Source organism: Monodon monoceros, unplaced genomic scaffold (assembly GCF_005190385.1).
Source record: "Monodon monoceros isolate NGI ecotype Baffin Bay Population unplaced genomic scaffold, NGI_Narwhal_1 Super_Scaffold_18, whole genome shotgun sequence".
In the NCBI taxonomy this organism is placed as follows: domain Eukaryota; kingdom Metazoa; phylum Chordata; class Mammalia; order Artiodactyla; family Monodontidae; genus Monodon; species Monodon monoceros.
The window spans coordinates 53657598-53672556 of NW_021703774.1; the positions used below are offsets into that span (position 1 = coordinate 53657598).

The 14959-nt window shown below is 35.8% G+C and overlaps 1 protein-coding gene across 5 annotated transcripts in view; it reads right to left on the reverse strand.

Annotated features, from left to right (window-relative positions):
• Positions 1-14959, reverse strand: part of RABGAP1L (RAB GTPase activating protein 1 like) — a 687593-nt gene that overhangs the window by 578908 nt on the left and 93726 nt on the right. For all 5 annotated transcript variants that reach the window (XR_003794384.1, XR_003794383.1, XM_029228031.1 and 2 more), the window contains exon 8: positions 1379-1445. Coding sequence is in view for 3 of the 5 variants with exons in the window: in XM_029228031.1 (XP_029083864.1) it covers positions 1379-1445 (67 nt within the window). In the remaining 2 variants the exon portion in view is untranslated. The remainder of the gene's footprint in view (positions 1-1378; positions 1446-14959) is intronic.

Consider the following 14959-nt stretch of genomic DNA (forward strand, 5'->3'; position numbering starts at 1 on the left):
GCAAGACACTAAGACTAAGGGGTTCAGAAGTTCATGCCAGGTCTGTAACTCTATAATCTAAACTTAGGTTTCACAGAAAAATCTTTGCCAGTGATTCACCTTAATCTTTTAAACTCTGAAAAATCATTCTAATTAGGATCTAGGAGCTTATAAGTATTTAATGTCCCTGAAACTACCTCCTCACGGAATTTTCAGGGCTCCAAAATGCTATGTCCTGCCTTAAGTAAAACCACTTGCATAACTGATATGCTGTAAAGAGCGAGGAAAGAGAGATGAACCAATACCTAATTCATTTTCACATTTAAAGTAACTGGTTGTCCTTACCTTACCTACCCATGCAGTGCTTCCTCTGTATTTCTGTGGCTCATTGTACCAACTCTATGAGAGCACTTAACCCACTGCTGTCATTACATACTTAAAAGATCTATTTCCATCACAAGATTATGAGCCCACAGATGGTAAGAACTGTTTTACCATGTCTATAACACCAGCACTTCACACAATACCTGGCACAAAATTAGGTCCTCAAAAAGGCTGAATAAACCATTCTACTACCAGTAGAAAATCCATGTGATGTTACCATGAAATAACTCAAAGAAAAAGTTGATATAATTTGTGGTATTTAACTGACATTTGCAAAATACAGCTGAAAGGAAGAAAACATGTAGTGCTGCCTAAAAAAAATCTCAGTTAAGTAAAAAACTTTATACTTATACTAAGATAACTATTTCCTATAACATTTCTAAACCACAAAGTAAATGTTTTCATTAACTGCAATATTAGCAGGTATTTCTGTTTAAAAGTTAAGATGGCTTGCTATTTTTACATCAAATACCAACTCTTAAATACATATTAACCTTCAAGGGCATTCCTTAAATAAGTACCACTCCTAAAGTAAATATACTTTGCTAATGAAAGGTAATCAAGAAGGAAAAATTCAGAAAGGGAAACGCTTTAAAGAAAACAAAAGCATCCATCACGGTACTCAAATTAATAATATTGTATTAAAAAAAATGAAAGGCACCATATTCACTTATAACATTGTGCCCGTTATAATCATGTATTTGCTATTTTGGCTCAAAGAAGAGACACATTCCTAAGAAGCCAAACAGATGAACAGATGGATATTTTCATTACATTATCTTTTTATTTGTTTCCCACTTGCATATGCTTTTTTTATGAAAGTTTTCCTAAATCTCTCCCTCATAAGTAATTTTAAGTTTGGGGTTCCAAATTAAATTACTACTATCATAGTAATTGATAGCTGAAAGTTAGAAACAATTTTGACAAAATGACAAAATTTCAAAATAGAAAATACTTTAAAAATATAAAATAACTATCATCTATACTTGGTTAAGGTGCTTAAGATTTTCATTACCATATCCAGTAAATGCATGTCACTGTTCTTCACGTTTCGACCTGGGCTTAATAACATTCCAAAACATCTGAAAATATTGGGGAGGGAAAAAAAAGGAGAAGTAAGGTATCAAGAATATATAGAAGCCCAGTGAGCAAAAGCCTCAATAGTAACGATACAATCTGAGCTCTGTACTGACAAATAGCTTTCATCTTTTAGAGAAACATCATAAATAAGAATTCATTAAGATACATAATAAAATCACATAGAAATAAGTTACCTAAATTCCCAGATCTTTATTTTTGCATGTAAAAGATTACCAATGATCAGAAACTGTGATAAAAATAGCCATAAATTGTTAACTGAAACAAAATACAGTAGTGACATATAAATTAGTTTCTGGGTAAAAATGAGATTGTATTTGCTTTAGAGTTACTCCAAACATATTGGTCAAGATCAACTAACCTAGTTAAATTAAAAGAAAGAAAATTTTTTTAAAAATTAGAATAAGACACTGTACTCTCTTTGCATCAAGCCAGATTAATAGAAAGTCACCCTGGCCCTCAACAGTCATGTTCACTGAGTAGCCTATATCTTCAGTTTGAAATACTATATCCTCAGTTTGAAAAAAAAAAAAAAAAAAGTTATATGAAACTCATTACTAAAAATGCTATTATATTAGTGAAGATATTACCCAACACACTGTATACTATTAACTACTTTATTCTGTGCTTCCTAATGCTAGGGAAGCTTTAGGAATCCCATCAACACTACCACTTTGTTTGTAAAGGATTTTCATAAACTCTAAAATTCAGCTAATTCGAACATTTTTTAATATTTGTTAGGATATTATTGTTATTTCTTCTTTATAGGTAAGAAACGTAAAGTCCAGAAAAGTTATTTTACTCAAATTTATGTGGTTATTAAGTAGGTCTTGTACTCGAGAGACAATGTGATCTGTCCACAGTGTGCCTCTCTCTGCCAACAATGCATACCCACACTTACTAGAAAACAGTGTTTTTATTGTAGCTTTCCAAAATTTAAAAGTATGCTATGGAGCATTTTATACAAGACTATAAACAAATTAAATATACCATTTTTTAAGTTTCAAAATAGCGGCAGCTGAGCAGTCAATACTTAATCTGGTCCTTGTTTTTCAAAGGTTTAGTTTTCTAGTAGCATGGCTTTTTTTTCCCCATAAACAAGACAAGAGATTAGTCCTGTCCAAATATGAGCTTAGTAAATAGTAAAAACATATATATAATACTTCCTGTGAATATTTGAGGATACCTTGCTCAAGGCATCCAAAAAGATCAAGTATATAACAAAGATAAAGTCAGTAAGTTCTGAGGAAATTCCAAACATATTACTGTACCAGTGAACAAAATATAACTTACTAAAATAGAAATTATTATAATCTAATATTCATAATTTTAATACGATTCCTTTAAACTGCTATGAACTCCTATAATAAACACTGTCTATACAAATTAAATGCTAATTAATCATGTACTTTATTGTACTATTTCTTCTAAGTTTGCCTTAAATTCCTTATAAGAATAAAAGAGCTAATTCTTTTTCAGATATAAAATTTAGTTCCCTCAACTTAAAAGTCGGGTCAGGGCTTCCCTGGTGGCGCAGTGGTTGGGAGTCTGCCTGCTGATGCGGGGGACGCGGGTTCGTGCCCCGGTCCGGGAGGATGCCGCGTGCCGCGGAGCGGCTGGGCCCGTGGGCCATGGTCGCTGGGCCTGCGCGTCCGGAGCCTGTGCTCCGCAACGGGAGAGGCCACGGCGGTGCGAGGCCCGCGTACCGCAAAAAAAAAAAAGTCGGGTCAATGAGGACAGAAGACTTCTCTCACATTCCCTATTCTTTGCTTCAGCTTGCACCTCTCATGGGTTTTAAAATACTACTTTCTATATTATGGTTTTTAAGTTACAAAACTATTATATATACTCATTGTAAAAAGCTAATGAATGCCAAAGTGTATAGGGAAAAAATAATTTCTCCTTTCTCTCTCTAATCTCAGACCCTTTGGAACCAATACTAAGAGTTTAGTATGCACCCTCCCTACCTTTCTTTTGCTCGTTTTGAAAATTTAAAGTTTTATATTGTTTGTCAAGCACTCACAGGTAAGTGGCAAAATGGGTACAATTTTCCTAATATAATGTCCTATCTTAAACTCCACTGCAAAAGGAAATTTAGGTTTTCCTCAAATGGGAACACACATCACCTTATTTTGATGATCTTTGATGCCCTGCTTTTTTCCTGGGTTATAAATAAAAAATCCTGCCACCAACCAACAGTGCAACCCTAGAGAAAGCACCTAACCCCCTTGGGCCTCTGCTTCCTCTTCTAGAAAATGGGAGAGGTAACAATACATGAACTCTAAGGATTCTTCCAGCACTAAAACTGAGTAATTTTTTTCTATCAGGTTGTATTAGTCATTTCCAAAATTATATTTCATTAAAGCACATAAGGTTTCCTATAGAGACAAGCAAGGTCTATTATGAATAACATGTCAGAAATTAGATAGATATTATTAGCACCACAAGCACCTATTGCAAATATTAAGTGTTTCATTGGGGAGTTCAAAGCGTTCAATCTTCTCTTATTAACTCCATAAATAATGTAGAAAGCAAACTGCTATTACACTTATTTTCTCAAGGATGTCACAGTCTAGTAGGGGAGGAAAATAAGTAAACGGACAATTACAACCTGTACTGTAAGTTCTACGATAGCCGTAAGTACAGAATGTTAACAAAGCAGAGAGAAGACACACCCAACATTATTTATAATATAGCAAATAGCTAACTTGACCCAAAATTTGAAATCAAACCTCCTAAGAATGGGATGATGGTGTTATCATATTAATAATAATTATCATATTAATTATAGCAGCTGTTTATTGAATGCTTTGTCAGACATTACTATATTGTTGCATTTACATTTCTAAACAACCTCCATATAACAAATAATAAAACTGGTTTCCGGAAAGTAGAAGTGATTTGTCCAAACCATAAAGCTATTAAGCCCGTGACTATGACTCCAAAACTGCAGAGTCTTTTACACATTATACTCTGCCACCTCCCTAGCTTATCAGTAGAAAAGATTATAAATTCCCTGTGTGATCCTGGGCAAGTCACACACTTTAAAGTCTCACTTTCCACATTTCTGGAACACAAATATTACTTGCTTATAGGTTGACTATGTTAATGTAAAGCTGAAATGAAAAAACTCACAGGGAAAGTACACCATAAATTCTAGAGCTGTTGCCGATTATAAATTATTATTACAACGGCCACTATTATTTAGAAAAGAAATTTGGCCTTCCATACTGCCCAGTGAGTCTCTACTCAAAACAGAGATTTAAACAGCTTTTAACACCAAGTTAGCATCCATACAGACACCAAAAATTCTGCATATCTTGCATGGCTTTAGGGTTAATTGATGGAAAAATAAAGATGAAATGTCACATGTCACATATGCAACACGCTTATAGAGATTCAGTTCTTCTCAGGGCTGGTCACATAGGCATCCTCTGCCTAGCATGTACCAAAACTCCAGACTCCTGAAGGAAAGCTGGTGTTCAGCACAAACCACATTGCTTGTGCTAAAAGTTTAGGCACGGTGAGCCACTATTCTCAGTTCTGGGAATGGTGGAAGCCCTCCCGAAAGCCAAGTTTCCAAATGCCAGTCAAGAACCAACCTTATAAGCAGGCCTTTTAGGAATGGTAGTGTCAGTCCTCCTATGTTAACTCTTTTCTGTACAGCCCTATTTTGGTATTTACATTTTAAGTAAAAAAAAAAAAATTTAATACAAAACAATATCATCTGTGGGTAAAATAATATGGATTCCTCAGAAGCTCGATTCCATTTAAAACAGTTGAATCAAGCCATATAAAGCTTTGATCAATTATCAAAAGCATAACAATTTTCTATGGTACAATGGAATAATTTACCTAAATATATAAACCTTAAAGAAAACAGATAAAGAATAATTTAAAAATAATATGAGAATAAAGAGGATGGGTAAACTTATTAAAATATATTAAAAATAGAAAAAATCAAATTAATATTTAAAGCACAAATACAATATTCACACGTAAGACTTATTTAACTTTTGTTGACTTGCTTTTTTTTGGTTGCACAGCATGTGGGATCTTAGTTCCCCGACCAGGGATCGAACCTGCACCCCCTGTTATTTCACTTTTGTTAATTAACTGCCTAAAGTCCTACTAAATAAAAATAACATTTTATGTAGTCATTCCTCCCACTTCCCTTCAAATCAGCCAAGATGTTTAAAAAAAAAAAAAAAACTATGCTGCCATTATAAATAAGAACAAAATATTAGTAACTAAGCAGTGTTTACTAGTGATATAAAATAATTATATCATATCTATAGATACTTAATACCTCCCCTTGTCCCTACCCCAAAAAAAGTCATACAAAAGAGACAAATACAAAGACTTTAAGGAAGACTAGCAAAAAGCCCTGGATTCAAATCCTCATGTTGCCTCTTCTTAGCTATTTCTTAGCAGGCAAAATAACATGCTTTAGTTTCCTTCCTCTGCCAAAAAAAAAAAAAGTAAATAAAAAGATAATTTACTTTATAGGATTCCTTGCTTTAGTATGAAAAACACTATGCAATAAACACTTGGGATGGATATTAACATATGGTGGAAATCATTAAATAGTGGTTATTATCCTTGCCATTATTATGACAATTAAAAGACTATCAGTTAAGAAGACTATCTAAAATAAACACTTTTTTCCCCCAGAAATGTATCAGAAAATTTATCTGTGGGACTGGTTAATTTCATTAGATACTAGTTCAATTAGATACTGTCAGTTTAGGTCCAAATAGGAGAGAGAGCACAGAAATAATCTGAACAGGAAAAGTTTATTATAAAAAATTTTTCTCTGTAATAGGAGAGTGACTATAAAGAGAATTCTAAAGAACAACCTAAGGCTGAGGAAGAGTACCCCAAAGAAGAGCAAACTTGGAAAGAAGATCCTCCCCCTAAAGCTGGTATTCTGACCTCACTGTAGAAGATATGACTGCAGCCCAGTGGATGACAAAGAAGTTTTCTGGACTGCCCAGGCAAAGCTGGACCACAAGCAAACAGGAAACAACCCTCTAGGGTGCAGGTAGCCAAGGGTGGCCGGCAGGTGAACAAAGGAAATCAGGACTCCCGGAGGCACCTCAGAGGCAGAGTGGTACAAAGCCTGAGGCCCACAGTGTCTGTATCTGGAGGGCTGCAGGAAGATCTCACTGAGCCAGGACCAGGACTATGAGTTCACAGGGGGAATGCATGTACTGTGTGCACAGCTGGAGCACAGCAGCACTGGATGTCCCAGAATCTTGTAGCAAGAGCAAGAACAATCACAGCACACCAGAACCAAGAAGAGTCCCTCCCTCCTGCAGTATCTCTCCAGCACCCTCTACTGGCACAATTTAATATTGTGCTTGCTGCAAAGAAGATGCATAAAGTTGCACTAATGCAGATCAAGTAAGAGGGTAGATTTGGAACCAAGAGGCAATAAATTGATAATTGGCATAGGATACAGTTAAAATACCTCATCTCTTCTAATAACTTAACAGCCTGGTTATAAATCAAAATTTCTTAAACCAATAAATTAAGAAGTTATTTTCTTAAAGTAAATCAAGAATGTAAATTGTTATAGCCACTGTGGAAAACAATATGAAGATTGCTCAAAAAGTTAAAAATAGATCTACCATATGATCCAGCAATTCCACTTCTGGGTATATACCCAAAGGAAATGAAAACAGGATATCAAAGAGATAACTGCACTCTCATGTTTATTGCAGCATTACTTGCAACAGCCATGATATGGAAACACCCTAAGGGCCCGGCAGTAAATGAATACATAAAGAGGATGTGGTATATACAGTGGAATATTATTCAACCATGAGAAAAAAGGACACCCCACCATTTGCAACAACAAAAGTGGATCTTGAGGACATTATGCTAAGTGAGATAAGCCAGACAGAGACATAAAACTGTATGATATTACTTATATGTGGAATCTAAAAACGTCAAACTTGTAAAAACAAAGAGTAAACTGGTGTTTACTGGGGAGTGGGGGAACAGGAGAGATGTTGTTTAAGAGTACAGACTTGCAACTAGTAGTAAATAAGTCCTAGAGATCTAACACACAGTATAGTGAATATAGACAACAACACTGTATATAATCAAACTTTCTAAGAGACTAGATCTTAATTATTCCAACCTCAAGAAGAAATAATTGATAATTATATGACATGACAGAGGTGTTAACTACTGCTACAATGGCAATCATATTACAATATATAAATGTATCAAATCAACATGTTGTATACCTTAAGTTTACACAATGTTATATGTCAAATATATTTCAGTTTAAAAAAAACCAAACTACTACATTTGAACAACCTGGAACTCTCTCCTCTGCTAGGACCTGGTAGCCCCTTTGTCCATAACTATCTTGATTAGTCACCTTAAGTTAAATAAAGCTAAGTAAAGATCTTTTGCCACTGGAAAAACAATTAATTAATTAAGAAATTATTATTATAGAAGCATACTATGATTTACAAAAGGATTCAAAAAGAGCTCCAGTAGAGGTCTATCGATTGTACCAATGTCAATTTCCTAGTTTGTACATTATACTATAGTTATGTAAGATGTTACTATTGGGGGAAGCTGGGGGAAGTGTACATGGGGCGTCTCTATACTATTATTTTAACTTCCTGTAAGTCTGTAATTATTTCACATTTAAAAGTTCATTTGAAAATGAGCCCTGGGCTTCCCTGGTGGCGCAGTGGTTGAGAGTCCGCCTGCTGATGCAGAGGACATGGGTTCGTGCCCCGGTCCGGGAAGATCCCACATGCCACAGAGCAGTTGGGCCCGTGAGCCATGGCCGCTGAGCCTGCACATCCGGAGCCTGTGCTCCGCAACGGGAGAGACCACAACAGTGAGAGGCCCACATAACGCAAAAAAAAAAAAAAAAAAAAAGAGCCCCAAGACATCTAGAATAAACTTAGAAAAACTTTTCACAGAAAGCAATGTACGTTTTCATTGCTAATATGAAAAAAGTAGTTCTTAAGATACGATGCTAAAAAGGTAATAGTATTATATACATACCTCTGGAGTGCCACCACCCCCCACCACTGGGTGCCAGCGAAAGCTAGCAATGGAAGACACTGAAAATTCTGTCCTAATTACAAGTTCCAGTCCAAAAGCTGAGAGAAGATAGAAGCTTCCAATTTCTCATTCTCCAAAGCACCTGATGATGCCGATAACTCTTTATCAATTGTCACTTGAAACAACTATCAGAGAACAATGAAAGTATTTTGTATAAATATATCCTGTTTTTCTAAGGTAAAAGAGAGTTACCTTTCTACTGCCTTATATGAAAACTCAAAGAAGACAAATGAGTAAGTTCAAAAACAACTTGTAAAATATTATGCAGGGGCTTCCCTGGTGGCGCAGTGGTTAAGAATCCACCTGCCAATGCAGCCAGCCAACACGGGCTCAAGCCATGGTCCAGGAAGATCCCACATGCCGCGGAGCAACTAAGCCCAAGCACCACAACTACTGAGCCTGCACTCTAGAGCCCGTGAGCCACAACTACTGAGCCCACGTGCCACAACTGCTGAAGCCCACGCACCTAGAGCCCATGCTCCGCAACAAGAAAAGCCACCGCAATGAGAAGGCTGCGCACCACAACGAAGAGTAGCCCCCAATCACCGCAACTAGAGAAAGCCATGTGCAACAACAAAGACCCAATGCAGCCAAAAATAAACAATTAATTAATTAATTTAAGAAATATATATTATTCAGACTTTGGATCACCTCACTAACTTTTTCTCATTTTCAGGATGGAGAAAAATGACGTCCATTAAGAAAAATTATTAAGACATCTCTGGCATTCCTATATCACTGGCATTTTTCCCAAAACTAGAACAAAAAACTTCACAATTTGTATGGAAACACAAAAGAACCCAAATAGCCAAAGCAATCTTGAGAACGAAAAACGGAGCTGGAGGAATCAGGCTTCCTGACTTCAGACTATACTACAAAGCTACAGTAATCAAGACAGTATGGTACTGGCACAAAAACAGAAATATAGATCAATGGAACAGGACAGAAAGCCCAGAGATAAACCCACGCACATATGGTCACCTTATCTTTGATAAAGGAGGCAGGAATGTACAGTGGAGAAAGGACAGCCTCTTCAATAAGTGGTGCTGGGAAAACTGGACAGCTACATGTAAAAGTATGAGATTAGATCACTCCCTAACACCATACACAAAAATAAGCTCAAAATGGATTAAAGACCTAAATGTAAGGCCAGAAACTATCAAACTCATAGAGGAAAACATAGGCAGGACACTCTATGACATAAATCACAGCAAGGTCCTTTTTGACCCACCTCCTAGAGAAATGGAAATAAAAACAAAAATAAACAAATGGGACCTAATGCAACTTAAAAGCTTTTGCACAGCAATGGAAACCATAAACAAGACCAAAAGACAACCCTCAGAATGGGAGAAAATATTTGCAAATGAAGCAACTGACAAAGGATTAATCTCCAAAATTTATAAGCAGCTCATGCAGCTTAATAACAAAAAAACAAACAACCCAATCCAAAAATGGGCAGAAGACCTAAATAGACATTTCTCCAAAGAAGATATACAGACTGCCAACAAACACATGAAAGAATGCTCACCATCACTAATCATTAGAGAAATGCAAATCAAAACTACAATGAGATATCATCTCACATCAGTCAGAATGGCCATCATCAAAAAATCTAGAAACAATCAATGCTGGAAAGGGTGTGGAGAGAAGGGAACACTCTTGCACTGTTGGTGGGAATGTAAATTGATACAGCCACTGTGGAGAACAGTATGGAGGTTCCTTAAAAAACTACAAATAGAACTACCATATGACCCAGCAATCCCACTACTGGGCATATACCCTGAGAAAACCATAATTCAAAAACAGTCATGTACCAAAATGTTCATTGCAGCTCTATTTACAATAGCCCGGAGATGGAAACAACCTAAGTGTCCATCACCAGATGGATGGATAAAGAAGATGTGGCACATATATACAATGGAATATTACTCAGCCATAAAAAGAAATGAAATTGAGCTATTTGTAATGAGGTGGATAGACCTAGAGTCTGTCATACAGAGTGAAGTAAGTCAGAAAGAGAAAGACAAATACCGTATGCTAACACATATATATGGAATTTAAGAAAAAAAATGTCATGAAGAACCTAGGGGTGAAACAGGAATAAAGACACAGACCTACTAGAGAATGGACTTGAGGATATGGGGAGGGGGAAGGGTAAGCTGTGACAAAGCACGAGAGAGGCATGGACATACATACACTACCAGACGTAAGGTAGATAGCTAGTGGGAAGCAGCCGCACAGCACAGGGAGATCAGCTCGGTGCTTTGTGACTGCCTGGAGGGGTGGGATAGGGAGGGTGGGAAGGAGGGAGACGCAAGCAGGAAGAGATATGGGAACATATGTATATATATAACTGATTCATTTTGTTGTGAAGCTGAAACTAACATACCATTGTAAAGCAATTATACTCCAATAAAGAAAAAAAAAAGACATCTAAAACTCGTGATTTTACATCTAGGCAACTTAAAGTCAGTGACTTGAGCTCCTTTCTAAATAAAACTATTTAACAACTTGCTAGGGTGAAGGCAAAAAAAAGTGCTACATAAATTCAGCAAAAGACCCTCAGAATGGTCTAACATCCAATTATATCAGCCCCAAAATAATTAACAGTTCAGGTTCTACTATCTCTACTTTAGGGATATCAAATCATATTAGAAAATTGCTTATTCTGTGAGAAGAAAAGAGCCCTAGGTGATTTTCTTTTTTCAGTACTCCATGGCTTGGAAACATTTTCCTCAAGAAAATAACACAAGGAAAGGTACCTGTCAATCACTCATGCTATGAGGTATGGTACTTAACACTTCAACTTCTCACTATGTAGTGTTTGCTGCAAGCCAGAAAGCACAAATTAAGAACTGAAGCAGAATTTATTATCAAAACAGGCACATCTCTGAATCACTCTACAAATGATCAAACTGCTTTCTAGTCATGATGTGTTTTATATTATTTATATATATATATATATATATATATATATACATATATACACTTTAATGTATATGTAGACTGAACTCCCCCAAATTAGGATCAGATAAAAGTGATTCATGGAAATTCTTTCTTCCTAGTAGTAATGGCCCATGTTACTCAGTACAAACAAAGCTGTATACTTAAAACAAATCTAGTAATTATACTCTGCTTGCTGTATCAATACTTCATTCTGGTTCACAAATCAAGCATCAGGGCAGATCCCTGGGAACAAAGTGATCTGACAGACATAAAACCCTGAAGCCAAAATTCTCTTCCCAACTAACCCTCCAAAAGGTCTGGAATTACCATAATTAGAACTCCACTTCTTGTTAGGGAGCTGTAAAGAGACCCATTTTCCAAATGTATATGGTATTATTTTCCCTGAATTATTTTATGACAAATTAAGAAGTAATACTTGGCAAAAATCAACTAGTCAGAAAATTAATACAGCAAAAAATGAAAAATTTCCCCCTCACTTTTCGGGTATCTAGCAAAACCAGCAATCTATTCAAAGCATTGATGTGGGTGCTATATAATAGTGTTAGGGTATTTAAAATACTAAATAAAGCTTTAAAAATCCGTATCAATTTAGCGGTATGTAAGAAAATCTTTTGCAGTATTTCTACACATGATGAGACCAAAACCCATGAAAATGTCAGCTGGAGAGGGACAGAGAAGATTGCTATCTCCACTTTGGAAACACCAGAAAGAGACTGACCTGATCAGATCTGCTTTAACATTTTAACTGGAGCCTCTCAATAATTAGGCTTAGGCTGCTCTCCTCACACATTTCAGATTACAATCATTTTGCTTTCTCCTCTCAGCTCTTATTGTTGGTCTTCTCATCTACAAACCTATCAGCTTTTCTCCCAGGGCACGGTGCCCCTGGGTTTGAAGTCACTGAACAATCACTTGGATGCCCATCTATACTCTCACTTTCAAATTCTGCTGGAAATACACCAAAGAATGCCAATCCATTTATTTTCTAACTGGTTTGATTAATTTTAAACTTAGCAAGTAATCAAAATTTAATTGGGTACAGTCTCTAAAAGTATACACTCAGAAGTCAGATGGCCTTGGTTTAAACCCTGGCTCTATCAGTTCCTGGCCAAGTGACCAAGTTACTTAATCTCATTAAGCCTCTGTCTCATCTTCTGCAAAAAAAAATATGGTAATAATTAAAATGTTTTCCTCACATGTTGTTATGACAATTAAATTTTATAATGGCCATCACACAAAAATGTTAATATTATTTTCTTCCTTATGTCCAGTTCCTAAATAAAGCTTAACTTGTAAAATCTAACACAGGTGACTGAGAAAAGCAAAAGAACATTAGAAATTTTCAAAACGTGAGAGCAGTTTTCACATACCCTCTAAACAGGTTAGGATTCTGTTAGGTGCAATGTTCTGTTACTCTCTGCACATTACAGTGAATGTAGTCAATACCCTTAACTTTATAAAATTTCTATATACTTTTTATTCATTTACTCAACAAGTTTTTAAAACGAAGTAGAGAGTAAGAATATTTATTCTAGACCAGATAGACTTGGTATTTAATTGTATAACCTTGAGAAAGCTATTTAACCTCTCTGTGCCTCAGTTCCCCTGACTGTACAATGAAGATAACAGTACCTATACCTCATAAGTAGCACCTAGAACAGTGCTCAGCACAGAGAAAGTGCTAAGTAAGGACTAAGTAACTACAAAGCTCTGGTTCCTAGCACAGGGCCAGATATTGGAGATTCTGAGATAAATGACACAGTACTTGCCTTCAAAGGGGTTGAGACCAATAATCACCGTATAATTTGTCAAATATCTACACATGAGGAATGCTTGTACCCTTGAATGCACAGAGAAATAGATTTTTTCATGATAAAAACTAATATTTTTAAAAACCAAAATACTGAAATTAGCATTCAGAATGGCTGATGGGTACACTGCCGTTCAATATATTATTCTTTCTACTTGTGTGTATGCTGGAAATTTCACATAATGGGAAGTTGTTTTTAAAAATCATTTTCTCAAAATTATGTAGTTTGAAGGATTTACTTTCACACCGATATCTTTATACTATAAATGAACTTTGTCAGCAGCAATGCTTTAAAAAAAAAAAACCAGAGGTTAAGAATTCTCATGACAAGACTGCCACCTACTGGATTACCTTAAATTCCACTACATACATTTTGTGATTTAAACACATTAAGTACCACATATAATCCAATAAAAAGCAAGAGTTTCTTTTTTGAAAAAACAAAGATAAATCGAAGTATTTAAAAAATACCCCATATCACAGGAAATTCTGTCTGCTATGTTGAACAAAGTATTCTTGGGGGAAGACCCATTAGCCTGAAGCAATCTCAAGTTAATTTTAGTTTGGATGTTTAGAGGTCATCTGACAGAATGTGTGAAAAAGGAGGCAAAAACACTTAACAGATTTGGTAATTACTGCTGAGCATATGAACCCATAGTTGCTAAATATTATCATCGACATTAATTATATTAAGATAAAAGCAATATGTTAAGTGGTTATATATGGAATGAATTTTTTTAGCTATCTTAATGGTATACAAATGGTAGGTAAAATTCTGGCTTAGGTAGAATTTCTAATGATAATGATATATACTGATTCAAAAAGTGCTTTAACTCAAACAACTTGAGATAATGTGCTCTGGAAAAATGCCTTAAAATTATTCAAAAAGTAGCTTAAGTGATGATGAAGACACTAACGTTGAAGATTATTGTGGAGAGTCTGAATAAATTTGTCTTATGAACATGAAAGGGGCAAAAAGCAACATTTCTAAGTTATTATGTATAATATATTTTAAATGTATGCATAAATGTTTATCTAAGTTAACAAAGAAAACATAATTAGGTATCTGACTATTTCACCTATATTCACCAAGGTTTCTATATTTAAGTTAATCCAAGACTGGATCAGACAAGAATTATGAATGAAAGCTAAACCAAGGAGGAAATTTTGATGAGAAGCAAGATATTTTCATGGGTCTCCCCACAAACTGCTTACTAGCTGCAAGGGAGGGGGGAAAAAAAGGAATTACAACGGAGAAACCAGACATCTTGACTGGTAATCAAATTTAACATCACCAGAAAGGGACAGAGGGTTATCAAGCACCTCCAAATGTGATACACTGTGAAGGAGAGAACATCACCTATGCAAATAAACTATCTGAATTTAATCATGAGGAAATATTAGATAAACCCAAACTGAGCAATGTTACATTAAAAAGAGGGGAAAGGAGGAATAGGAGGACATGGAGTTCATCTCTCTCCACGGATGCGGGGAAAGGAGGAGTAGGAGGACGTGGAGTTCATCTCTCTCCACGGATGCATCAGGAATATATTTATAGATGCAACAACTCTCATAGAACACTGGCTGAACACTAGCAGAAGACCTTGGACACCGGAAAGGACT